The sequence below is a fragment of the Neolamprologus multifasciatus genome, chromosome 12 (genome assembly GCF_963576455.1).
Source record: "Neolamprologus multifasciatus chromosome 12, fNeoMul1.2, whole genome shotgun sequence".
Classification (NCBI taxonomy): Eukaryota; Metazoa; Chordata; class Actinopteri; order Cichliformes; family Cichlidae; genus Neolamprologus; species Neolamprologus multifasciatus.
Genome location: NC_140450.1, coordinates 22,604,835 through 22,618,856, shown reverse-complemented (window position 1 = coordinate 22,618,856; position 14,022 = coordinate 22,604,835). Strand labels below are relative to the sequence as shown.

At 39.6% G+C, this 14,022-nt stretch overlaps 1 protein-coding gene across 4 annotated transcripts in view; it reads left to right on the top strand.

Annotated features, from left to right (window-relative positions):
* Nucleotides 1-14,022, top strand: part of adgrv1 (adhesion G protein-coupled receptor V1) — a 169,027-nt gene that overhangs the window by 117,671 nt on the left and 37,334 nt on the right. For all 4 annotated transcript variants that reach the window (XM_085181423.1, XM_085181425.1, XM_085181424.1 and 1 more), the window contains 3 exons: nt 2,129-2,245; nt 9,806-9,984; nt 13,279-13,436. In XM_085181423.1, coding sequence (XP_085037549.1) covers nt 2,129-2,245; nt 9,806-9,984; nt 13,279-13,436 — 454 coding nt within the window. The remainder of the gene's footprint in view (nt 1-2,128; nt 2,246-9,805; nt 9,985-13,278; nt 13,437-14,022) is intronic.

Sequence of the window (14,022 nt, the reverse complement as noted above, 5' to 3'; positions counted from 1 at the left end):
TCAAAGCACTGCATATGTTTATTTCAGTCCTTTGCCTTTCTCCCATACATAGCTGTTTCTCTGTACCTGTCATTTTGTCACCGCCTGCCATTAGGTTCACTTCCTGCGACTATTAAGCTAATGTCTCAACATGTAAACACCTGCTAATTTATTTACAAAAAAAAAGTTCTATTCCAATTTTGCCATGATGATGCATACAAACTCACACACTCAAGGTGAAAACAATATTACCTGTGCTATCACAGCTGCTGATCAACTGAAGTACACATTAAAGAGAATGTTTAGTATTTATTGCTACTCTGCTTGGTTTTTCAAAGTTATATTCTTGGTGTGTTTGCAAATGCGTATATCTACATCACGTTGGCTCATGACTTTATATCTTGCAGATTTTAAGCATTTGGTAATTTCCTCCCATCATTTTGCTTTTAGGCGACATAAGCATAACTCTGCTAAAAATACCTAACCCTGTTTTTTCCCATAAGCTACCCAAACAGCTTGTTGATTCAGGCATCATTCCAGGTAGCTCATGCATGAATTTCCTTCCTATGCCATCCTATCCACATACACACCCTCCAGGGCTTGGAGTACCAATGAGAAAGTGACTTATGATTCTTAGTTTCCTTAAAATAGGGACTGACTTTTCCTCTCGCTCAGCAAGAGGATGCAGACAGGGTTGGGAAGTGCTGGAAAATCCAGAAATGGACATTTTGGGATTTCCTAGGTTAACAAAAAGTTAGAAAATATGAAAATTTTGGTCGGTCATATTATTAATTATGATTATTATGATTATTAAGAAATCATGTGAAGAAGAAAATCTTCACACACACAAAATAGAAAATATGTTGTTCTGCTGGAAATCCTATAAAGAATAGACATTCGAGAAGTGACTGCATGACATCAGCCTATTTAAACATGCAGTATTTGTGGTGTCATCTAAAAGGCAACAAGTATAAGCTGTGGGTCGATGAGTTTGGAAAACAGGTTTCACCATGCTTATGCGGTAACTGTACAGACTGACGTGATAAAATCAATGAAACCACAGAGTGCTACTGGCTTACTAAAGCTCACGGTCTATATATAATGTATATTGTAGTATCAGTATACACTGAGGTGTTTCAGAGAGGTAGATATCTGTATCTGGTATCTGATCTGTAAAAACTGTGACTGTTAAAGTCAGACCTAATTACTCAAAGATTAGATGCTAGTTAAAATTTTAATTTATTCAGCAGACACCTTTCTTATTACCTAAAGCCGTTTTTGCTACTTGTTTCTTGACAATAATGAGTAAAATGTAGGCAACACTTGAGACCAAGTTATCATTCTTCCCACAACTCTCAACTCCTGCTGTTGTCCATTCACCCCCTATCTGGTCCGTGGCACTGGCAGTGATCCGACAGGCTGCAGGTTATGTAACAATCACCCGGCTGCTTTGGCTCTAGAGGTTAATAAAACTTTCTGATGGACAACAGAGCAGCAGTATTTTGTGCTGTCCTCATGGGTTTTCGACACCATCCTGCCTCTAATCATATAGATTGCATTTTTGCCCCAATGCATTCATGCTTATGAAACTCGCTCTCCCTTGCTGCTGTCTCTTTTGCCTTCTCTTGCTCTCTCTCTCTCTCACACACACACACACACATATGCACACTTTCCACAAGCTGTTTTTGTAACGTGCATCACCCACACATTTTTGCATTCTTTGTGTGCGTGTGGGATGAAAGGACGATATGACAAAACATATTTATCAGTGTTGTAGATGCTTTTACTTTTCCTTCCGCCTTCAGAGCTTGCTGCAAGGTGATGTAACAGGTCTGCAGGATGGGATATCTCTCTTTGGGAGGTGTGCGTATCAGAGTCCTGCAGTCTTCTTTAAAAATGTATACACTATATAACAGGCAATAAATGGCCTCATGCACAATGTGGACTGCTGACACTGCACTCAACCATTGTGGGTGTCAGTTTGGCAGGCATGCAAAATCTGACTGTGTTGTGCAAAATCTGCATATGCAGTAGCTGAAATGAAAACTTGTTGCTTTGTCTTTATAGTCACAAGGATGAAAAGTTGAGTTAAAGACAATACGAAACTATTTCAAATGTGTGTTTCTCTTTTTTTCATGTTTATCTGCAGATTTGTTTCCTGGTGTCAGCTTTCCGTGGCCAAGTGTTTTCAGAGGACAGCTGTGCTACTCTGGCGCTCTTCTCTCATTATTTCCATCTCAGTCAGTTCTTTTGGATGCTCATACAGGTAATGATAGGTTCACAGTGAACACTAGATACATGTGAGGAGAAAAAAATATAACACTTTTGATTTCTGACAAGTGGAAAAAAATGTATCTTTCTGTAACTGCCTTTTGCATTTGTGTAAACAACATTTGGAAGAAGCGACTGCTATCACAACTGAAGATCGATTAGGTACAACACATGTGCTACGGCAAGGGGGAGAAAAGACGTCAGGTCACCCAAGACTGGGTACCAAGTATGACTGAAGGAGCGTTAGGTGCGAGAGCAGCTGACCTCACTTGAAGAGGTATACCAGAGAGACAGAAGCCAGGGGAATAAACCGCTCCAAAGAACCAAGGCATACTCTGCTAATTGACGAGAGACACCCAGAATAGCTAACCGAAGGCCAAACAGTCATAATCCCCAAGGATCTCCAGAAAGGACCGGTCCCATCCAATTACCTGCCTCAGTACCACGTGGAAGCTCCTGTCAGACATCATAGTGGCACATGGCTCAATACATAAACAGGGCACAAAAAGGAATTGGCAAGGAATACCGATTGGCAAAACAATTTGGAGCCTTCATCAGGAACTCAATGGGGATGGGGTGAACAACACTAGAGGCCAACTTCAAGCCTATAGCACATGTCACCATCAAGTGTCATTGACAAGATTGGCTACAGATACCCAATACGGAATAGAACAATCATCAGGTGCCATGGATACATCAAGCTGTATGCCAATAGTGAACGACACATCGATTCACTGATCCACAACACTAGGATCTATAGTAATAACTAGAGATGGACCGATCTGATATTACGTATCGGTATCGGTCCGATACTGACCTAAATTACTGGATCGGATATCGGAGAGAAATAAAAAATGTAATCCGATCCATTAAATATCAAAAAAGCACCTCACAAAACTTGGCGACATGGCGAGCCGGAGCAGTGTGGTCACGTGATAGAGCAGCTGTGTGTATTTGTAGCCTGCTAGCAAACATTTCATCTCCGAGGAAGTTATCTCAGAGAGAAGTAAAGCAAGTGTGTAAGTTCATCTCTGAATGTTTGTAAAGCATTCCCGCGTTAAGCTTAACAACCGATATATAGAGCAACTGCCTCTTCTCTCTCTCTCCTGCTGCTACTTCAATCGTGAAACTGCTTAATGATCAGCTGATCGGCTTTTCTGTCGCGAGTCCGTCTCTCTTCTTTGTTTTTGGCCCATTTCTCACCAGAAAGAGGAAACCAGCGGCTGAACAACAGCAGCACTATTAAGCTTGATAAGCTGTTGTTAGAATTTATTTAATATTACTTTCTAGACCAGGATCTTTTTCTATGCAGCTGACGGCTGGTAACTGTGCAGGGGCGGATCTAGCAAAGTTTAGCCAGGGGGGCCGATAGGGCATGAACAGGGAAAAGGGGGCACAAAGACATACTTTTCTTTCTTATTCTCATTTAAAATATCTAGCTTTTAATTATTTAATAATTATCTGAATCTTACACCCAAAGTTTTAATCTGATGTAAAATGTATAGAAGTCCATTACTGTATATAGTAACTGTTAAGTCTAATATACCCTAGTACTTTTTAGTAGTAGTACTTTTTCCGAAGGTACCATCTGTGCAGTCTGCAATTCTGTTGAAGAAAGATGTTGAATCTATTTAATTATTCTTGAAAAATAATTTATTTCTGTGAATTTTTTTCACCCTGCATCAAATTAAAGTTGATTACATTGATTAAGCATCATGAGGAAGAGGGTGGTTCCCTATTTTCTTTTGCTGGGAGTTTGCAACCCTATTAGTTAGGTTGCTTAATATTTCTGCTAAGTACTCTTTAAAATACCAGAATAGGGAGGATGGGGTAGGTTTAACTTTATTAGATTGATCAGTGTTGCTGATCTATGAAATATTTTGGGTGCAGTGTGTTTTTTTTACATACAGGTATAACAGAATAGCTTTAGTGTTGTTGTTGTTTTTTAACTTGAGTATGAACTTATACAAAAAGCAGCAAGATATTAAAAAAACAGTTTTACTGATTAAAAAACACACTATATCGGATTCATATCGGTATCGGCAGATATCCAAATTTATGATATCGGTATCGGTATCGGACATAAAAAAGTGGTATCGTGCCATCTCTAGTAATAACATGGGAATACGAGTACCTGGGAATCCCACAGGCAAATGGGAACCACGAAGAGGTGCCTAAGAAAGCTGCAACCACCAAGTATCTGCAGAGGGTAAGGCGAGTCCTGAGGATTCCGCTGAATGGGAAGAACAACACATATGCCCTGCCCATGATCAGATACCCTGCTGGGATAATAAACTGGCCAAAGGAGGCAATAGAAGCCACTGACATGAAGACAAGGAGGCTCCTGACCACATATGTAGGGTTTCACCCCAAATCCTGCACTGTGACACTTTACGGAAAATAGCCACAACTGACCATGTGCTTAGTGAATACCTCAGGCAGTAGAAACCCCAGAAAGAAGTGGAGAAGGAGAACAACCACCACGGAAGGACAGGCCCCTGCACAGTATGTACCAGCAGATAGAAGAAGAAGAAGTGCCTGGATCCAGAGATCCCATCAGTGGCTGGACAAAGCTGGACTGAAAGACAGCACAGAAGCACTAATCATCGCAGCACAGGAACAAGCTCGGAGCACAACATAAATAGAAGCTGGGATCTACCACACCAAGCAAGACTCCAGATGCAGGCTGTAAAAAGATGCCCCTGAGGCAATCCAGCACATAACAGCAGTGTGAAAGATGCTAGCAGGCAGGGTATACATGGGACGCCATAACCAAGTTGCTGGTATAGCATATAGAAACATCTGTGCCATGAGTACTGCCTTGAAGTGCTGAAGTCAAAATGGGACATGCAACCAATTGTGGTCGAGAATGACCGAGCTTAGGTCCTTTGGGGCTTCTGTGCTGTCTGTTTAAATATGATTCTCCACTAGGGCTGGGTATCGTCACTGATTTCTAGAATCGATTCAATTCCGATTCACAAGGTCCAGAATCGATTCGATCCACGATTCGATTTAATTCGATTCGATTCGATTCACTTCGATTTGAATATGGGAAATTTTGACAGTCAGAAATATTATAATTCAGATTAGTACATTTACATATTTTTGTATCTATAAAAAGGAAGCTGACACACGCAAGACTTTATCAAAGGTGTGAGCATCACAGCAGATGCCTTTGTGTCAAAGTAGCTGAGGATAAAACACAGAAACACATGAAGGTGATTTTTCCTGGCCTGGGATTTTATAAAAATATTCTGCAGTACATCAAAAACGAAAGAAAACCATTAATCAACATATGAACATTACCTCTGAAGTTACAGCGGTTTTATTAGAGACACGGCTAAGCATTTTGCATTTTGCATAATTTTAAAAAGTTTAAATTTGTTCAGCATTGAACGGCAGAAATTAGGTTTTCTTTTCGGAAGTATATAAAACGGAAAGAAAAAAAAAGTCGGCCGATAGCGCTGTAAACAAAGGTAGACTTGTGCGTAACAAGCAAGCGAATAATGCAGAAAACCATACAGAGAGAGAGGGGGAGAGAGAGAGAGAGAGAGAGCTGTGCATCATGGTAGAAGCAAAACAGTAAAAGTAAGAGTGAATACATGAAGATGTTTATGTGAAGCGTAGTTTGGATCTTCTTTTGCTGCTGGTTCGGTCAATATTGTTTGGAGAGACATCAAACTATCAGCTTTACATTTAGCGCATAAAGGGCGTGAACACAAAGCGCGGACCCGCCGACAGATCAGAATCAGCGGGCTGTCGGCTTTCAGCCCCGACTGTGAGAAATTCGACATCTAACTGATTCTGATCCGCGGGCTGCTCTGTGTGTTTAAGTCTTTGTGCAGAATCCGTGTTCCTGCTCTCATTTACTGTTTTAGCTGTTTGGTGGTTGTTGAAATTTTGTGAGATTTCACCTGAGATTCTGGCATTTCGGGCAAAATAAATTTATATTAAAAAATCGATTCAGGATTTTAATGAATCGATTTTACGTAATCCAAGCCAGAATCGATTTTAATCGATAAATCGATTATAAAAACCCACCCCTATTCTCCACCTTCCTCCTGCTTATTTTATCTCATAATTTGGCATTGCCAAGGTTCCTATTCTTTCTTTTTATTTCATACATATGGCATTTGGTTTATGTGCAACAGGCAGTGAAATTTGATTGTTTTATCACATCTACTGGGGCAGTCATAAAGTTACCAGTACACTGCACTGGCATGTCCTTTGCCCAGGATCACCTTATAATACCTTACAAGGACCCTAAACAGCTCCTTCTTAACAAGACCTTCTTATTCTCTTATTTCTTTGTTTGCATTATATTGGTCAACACCAAAGCCACCCAGGAATTTTAGGAACATGAAGACTGTAAACATACATCTGTGCCAAAGCATAGAAAGGTATCTGAAACATGCAGCATTAAAACTTCACTTACCGTAATTTTAATCCCAGAAAGAGTTTATTTATGACTTATGACCTGCTGCAATAGCAAAGGAATGCAGGGAGAGGTTTCATCAGCAGCTTTAGTGCTGCTGCTGCAGTGATAAACCCTTTTCCTAAGTAATCCGCCTCATAACGAGTCCTGAACTGCAAAGAAACAAAGGTAGTTGCGTAATACAGGAAATCCTTGGATGTTTTATTTATTTGTAATTTTTTAAATATAACCTGATTAAATAGATTTGACAGACAGTAGACAATAACTTTATCTACATTATTTGTTTGTGCCATACATATGTATTTGTTGTGTAATTCTTCCAAACAATCTTAAATCCACTTGATGACAATCAAGCTGAAGGCTCGGGCTCAGTTGTTGTCATTTTTTGTTTTTTTAAGAAGGGAAATGAGATTTATCACCATCATGAATCACAATTTATGCTATTATGAGTCAAACTGAATTCACAGTAACAAAAATACCATCACATAAGACACATGTTACCAATTGGAATGGTATCCCTAAATGAACTTCCCCATCTACCCATCTTTTCCCACCCGTTGTCCTTCTCTTGCATAACATTTGCCTTGTTTTCATCAATCTTCAACCTTTTATAACATGTCACATGTGTACGTGAACATAACCAGTGTTTACATAGGGAACATAATATGTAATAATGTTATTGGTAAAGTATTATAAGATTAGCTGTGGAATAAGCTGACCACAGCAGGGTAATACTGAAATCATGCAGCGGCGTACGTGTTGGACGCAGTGGGCTTTTTCTCATATCTGATTGTTTACTATGACTTCTGGGAGATTTTAAGGGATAAAGCCTCAGGCCGAAGCTTAAGCGGTGTTAGAATTTGGATGGGCAGATCTGGAGCTCAAATAAAATTGGTTGTGACGTGCAAGCTGGTTTTAGACACACATGGTTGTAGTTAGTAGGGTAACAGCTGACTGGATCGAGTGAAGGACACAAACGGTGATTCACCCTGTAAGGAATTCAAATAGGAGGATTAATGAAGCATGAAGAAAAAACACTTAGGCTTTTGATGTTTTATTTATATACTCATTCACAGATTTGTTTTTTCATAACATGCCCTGTTCGTTAAGGTTGAATTTAAATAAAGAGCCAGACTGTGTGATAGAAAAGGCAGGTATGTTACAAAGGTAAGGAAGTGTTATTCATTAGAAGCACAATTTCAAAAAAGATGGGCAAACAAAGCAGGCCGAAAGGAAGAGAGGAAGAAAAAGTAATACAACGTAAAGGCCAGGACCATGGCATTTTTCTTTAACATCCCTTCAAAAAATATCTTGTTATTTCATAAATGTCAACTCTAACTGTGAATGTAGCTGACAAGAAAATTATTACCGCCACCTTGGCTTTCACTGATGCGGGGAACTGAGACCCTTCCATCCTCACTAACATCTCTGTATTGACCCCAGTGATGTCTCACCACTCGAGTTTCCCTCATATCAGGTAGCTGCTTTCAGATAAGTGGCTTATATGAGTGGGCGCCAGCAGCCCATCTCAGGGCATGACAAAGACCTGAATCAATAACAGCAGTGTGAGTGTGTGTAATTGAGAGTAGTGAGAACGGGCATGTCCAAAACCTGATCAGGGGAATATGCACTGGCATAAAGCTTGAAAACACACAATAATGTGGCCACTGTCCAGAGCAGCTATGTGTTGAATGCAGAGGTTTGCAGTTAACATCAGCTTACTAAAAATCTGCACATTATTAAATAAGTGTACAAAGTCTTAAAGGTATCAGGATTAGGATTTCTGGGATTTTTCCTGAGCCGACAGCCAGCCAGGATGACACATTTCTAGCTTGTTAAATAATATCTTTATGTGATAATGCCTGTCCTGTTTCCTCGCCAATTAGTCATCCAGTCATTTGGGACTTTTAATACAACACCAATGGTTCATGTGACTTATTTCACCCAATTTACAACTGGTATTTACCTTCAGTGGTATTGGCTTTATTTGCACTGCGGAAACTAAATATAGCTCATATCTCAAAACTTGGTGAAGTAGTCCCAACATGATCTGCACAATCAAACATAACTGGAAGTAAATATTTAAAAAATACTGCATTTTTTTTTTCTGCGGTGAGATTGAGACAACCTATTATTGTGGCTCCATGAGTGATATAGCCACTGCAAAACAACAGCTCAGCACAAAGTTGCCCATAATCCCTTTACTGTACCACAATGACTGCAGTTTTCTCACAGCCAGTGAATAACACTTCTTGAATCTGACTGACATCATTGTATTATCTCAGGGGAGTCGAGCTGTTACACAACGGGAACCCTACAGTCTTGTTTGCTGCATCTGCTGCATCTGTGTTTGTGGGTTTGTGTTCATGTTGGCGTGGTTATGAAGCAAGGTCTTTTTGGGTCAGTGGTTATACAATATTGTTACGGTAGAGGTTGAGCAGAGTAATCATAGGGAGAGGTCAACATCATTTGACCTTGTGTCATTAGTTGCATCACATCTTCCTCTGTGCAAATGTCCTGCTTGAGTGCTTGCAAACAGATAGACATTATCAGCTGTTATTCATTACAGCTGTTGACCTGTTGCATAAATTTTAATAACATTTCCTTTTTTTCATGTTCAAATGTAATACTTTATAGACTTTTGTTTTTATGTATGTTAGATGGCAAAAACCTTGTAAAACAGCTCGTAACTCACCATATATGAGCGAAATGTGAAAAAGAAAATGAAGTGTTAGTGTGCTTCACATGAGGATAAGACATCGTCTGCTTGCTGTCAACAGGTGTTCACATAAGCCAGTTATGCAACAGTGGATGGCTTAGTAAAGCAGATAGATGAGACTATAAAAGCCTTCTAGATAACTAAGCAAACATAGATATTTTTGGGCGTGATATGCGGATGGATATACTTGTGTGTTTTTGTGTTTTACTGACTATAAAGACCAAATGTGCACACAACCGAGGAAGGTTTAAAAATCATCAAAGGGGAAGATGTTGAGCCTTTTCTCTCCCTTTTATTTATTGTGCTGCAATAAGTTTAAGATACTTTTCATAGTCTGTAAAAGTTACTTTTTTATTTTTATATCCCCATGAATAAGTTGTTTTCTCAAACTGTTTTCTCAGGCGGTGAACTTCTGGCAAGTGCTCGTGATGAATGACGAGCACACAGAACGCCGATACCTGCTCTACTTCCTCCTGGGGTGGGGACTTCCTGCTTTGGTCATCATCGTCCTGGTCATCGTGTTACTTGGTGGCTTTGGATGGAAAATACATGAAGTATATGGACTGGTGCAAGGCGATGTGTGAGTTAGCAACGCATGTAAATACACACACAAGTGGTCCTTTTGAACTGATGGCATGTATCCAGTGAATCGTAAGTACACTTAGGAGAGTATTTGTTAAACTGGTATGAGTCATTTACAGTGATTTCAGTTTCTTTTTTAAGCTTAGGGAAATTCCACTTCAGACTAGGTAGAGCAAACAGAGTCAGTGAGCCTGCCCAATCAAATGACTGAATAAATGAACGTCTCATGTTTGTTTGCATGCCTCTCCCCACACTGAAAAACTTCAGTCTCAGAGGTGGAGTCTTTGAGAAATCACGCCATACAGAGCCTTATATAGCTGTTTCCCTTAAATTACCTAAAGCACAGAAACAATAGAAGAAATCACTGTGTAAAAAAAACACGTGGAAAGGTCCCAACACAGGTGAGTTGCCTGTGTCTTTATGTGCATCCGTCTTCCATGTCTTTCATTTGTGAACAAATGTTCAATAATAGTCAAAGAAGTATGAAGCTGAAACTCCTAAACCACATCTATAATAAGTCAATGGTCTAAGGTGTGCCTGTTATACTTGGGATCAAGTATCTGTGGGTGTTTCCTGTGGATGGGAGTGTGAAACAGTGAGCGCATACAGGAGTGATTTAAGAACATAGAGGAGTATTCAGTTTCCCAGGAGCACACCTTCCTCTTTGAGGAAATAAGGCAGCTTTTCACTTCTTTTCCTTCTCTCGCTCCGTTTCTCTCCTTCGCTCTCTCCTCCTCGGTGTTAACAGCTAGTCTCTTGTTTTCTCACCACTCGTTTCAGTTTCGCCTTGCTTGCATACAAAAGTGTTAAGCTCACACCTTGTGTCAATAGACTTTGTATCTTTTAGACTTAATTGCTTACGGGAGCACATTTTTTTACTCTGTCTTTTTGCTTTCCACTACTATACTCACGCTGTAGTAGAGAGATATGAAGATTTATGGATAAATAAGTGCAGAACGGTGTAAAGTTACCATTTCCATGCCTCTACCATCACTGTTGTGCTGGGACATTGTCTTTCATATAGACCCGTTTGTACTTAACCCCAGCTATGTGCATTGAGCATATTAAGGATTTCTCTTTTCTGATGGTTATCACATTATGAGGCAGTGAGTGACTGTAATGTCCCTGTGGTTTCTGCCTTTTTTTAATCTTTATTGTGGATCATATGTTGTACATCTTTAGATTAAAAGGAAGAAAACAAAAAGGCAACTTTAACATTGAATCCTCTCTCACCACCCATGGACAACTGCTCAGCAAAAGTGGTCATTTTCAAATTTCAGCAGCATTAAATTTTGTTTTGAATGAGTCTAGTTTGAGACTGATTACACTCATGAATATTTTGACCCTTTCATCTTCCAAACATGGGGTCTTGTGATCACATGATTTAAGTAAAAATGTTATCATAGAGGGGTAACATAGGATCTTACTGTGGTATACATTTAAAAGAAAATCCCAGCAGCCTTTGGATGAAAACCCTCCATAAAAGGCATGATTCACTTTCTTTCTCTCAAGCCAAGAAATGGGTGCGTTAGACCCCTGGGTAATGTTTTTTTCATTCAATTCAGGAATCCCTGGGATTTCCCATCCTTGTGAGACTTTCACTATAGTTAGAGGTCATCCCCCTAGCAAGGCCCCAACAGTACAGCTGTCCATTTTCCACTGTATTTAGACTAGGGGCCCGGCTGTCTTTTTGTGACAGGGTGATCCAGCGCTTTATTTGGCATAGCTCATCTTATGTTGTGACTACGACAGATCCAATTATTTTTCTGTAATCACTCAAACATGCGGAAGTCCTGTCTGATTTGATGCTCCCACCGAACCAGAGCGTGAATGTGTTTTGTGAAAAGGTTGAGGTCACATCAGTGTTTTTCTAGTTGTTTGGCAACAAATATCAAGGATGTTGATTTTCCCAGAGGAAAATCGCAGTTTTCTTTAATAAAGATAAACATGCCTGAAAGATCCTGAGACGGTAGTTCAAGAGGTTCACCGGGAAAACAGCATAGAGATAGACTGTATAATACTGACAGTACCAACTTCTTATTGACATTTTTAAAAAAAATTGTATTAATAATTCTCCAAAGAAAGTTCTTCTTTACCTGTTAAACAGGATGAACAGTGGAAATCACTCCTATGGATATATATTCTTATAATTGCCGATGGATTTATCGGTGGTTGTGTCCGATGTGTCACAAAGCAACAAAGTATAAAGAAGAGTTGCGTTATGATTAAAGTAAATTAAATGTAGAGCAGTTTAATATGTTCAGTTTTTCCAGACGTTATCTGTGAGATAGATGTGTTCTTTATGCTATGGTGACACAAAGGATCACTGTTTGGAAATAGCAGCCAAAATTACTGCAGCCGTGTGCAATGAACTTGCAATCTTACTCAGTCTCACCTTTGAAGTAGTTGCTTTAAAGATTCGGACCAGGTCAGTAACCACCTGAAGTCAGTTTTTGTATTCAAAGCAACTTTGGTGAGTCAAAATGGGAATAAAATGGCAAGAAGACTGAATGACAGAGTCAGTGTGCCAGCAATTTGCAGCTGAATGGGGTCAAGCTGGCTATTGAATGCAGTCTTTTTCATAATACAGCACTGAACTGTTATATATAGGAAACAAAAAAGCAAACAAATGTGCATCTGTTGCCACCTATGAACACAGAATTTCAGATTAAACAGAAATATTTATTAACTGCTTATATTCAGAGTCTAGTCAGAACCTCACAACAGAAACAGAAATAACAAATAGTGACATAGTTGCTGCAAAATGATGATTTAACTGCTAAACGACAAACATTTTGCTCTTATACAGGACTATAACTACAATACAACCAGATGGTAACCAGCTATGTCATGTCCCCCACTCCAAAGAGATGTGTTGCAGAGAAGTTGTACTTAGAAAAGACTGACTCAGGTTAATTGCAACATGTCGCCAGTCGTCTGCTTTTATAAATTAGACAGCAGTTATTTGCAAGCCTTCACTAATCTGTCTGAGAGTAATTGCAGTTGGTGTGATTTGGACCCTGACTGTTTGGAGATAAGTTGCCTCCCACCAGATAACCCAGGCAGTCACCTTGCAGTCAAAAGAAGCAGGTCATAGGTTGAGAATGTTGCATGTTCAACCTCTGGGGAACCCGCCTGTTGCTGCAACTACTTGAAGTTGTTTGCAGAATATAAAAATAATTCAGTACAATCATCAGACAACTAGAGATTTTTTCCTAGTTGCAAGATGGCTTATTGTAAGTTTTGTAAGCATGTCTTTCATCTCTTTCGTCTTATTTTTCTTATCTTCTAGGTGCTTTATCCCAAACATCTATGTAGCTCTGTGCACGGCAGTGCTGGTGCCTCTCATCTGTCTTGTTGCTGTGGTGGTTGTATTCATCCACATCTACCAAGTTACTGAGCAGTGGAAGGCCTACGATGACATTTACCGTGGGCGGACTAACAGCACAGGTAAAAACTAAATATGTGACTACACACACAAACACACACAAATATATTAATGTATGCATAAGCAGAGATTTGATTATTTTACCACTTGCTGTTACCACAAAGAGATCATGAGAGTTACATCTGCATTTACACTCAGTCACACCCAATTTCTTTCTTTCGTGGACATGTACAAACACCACTGGAATTAAGCTACAAACAACATACCCTTATTTTGGGCAGAAGCTTTCATCCCCTATTTTTTTCCCCTATAGTTTGCTGTTTGCTGGAGACAAAAACAGATTTAGGGTTTTTGCAGAAAGTGTAAACTTTCAGTTATCTAACACACACAAAAACACCCATCAGTACAATGTAGTAATAGGTGTGCAAACTTGTACATTTCCAACTTGTAGATTATTCAGAATTCTTGTTTGCACACACACATCCATCATGGATTTATGACCCGCACGAATCAGCTCTGTTTATACAGTGCAGTTAGTCCCTTTGGCCACACATGAAGATCCAGCCAAACCACTTTACTTGCTGATCATCGGGCCTGCAATCAATGGCCATCAGTGGGAATCAGCAGGCTTTAGCTTGTTTTGCTCAG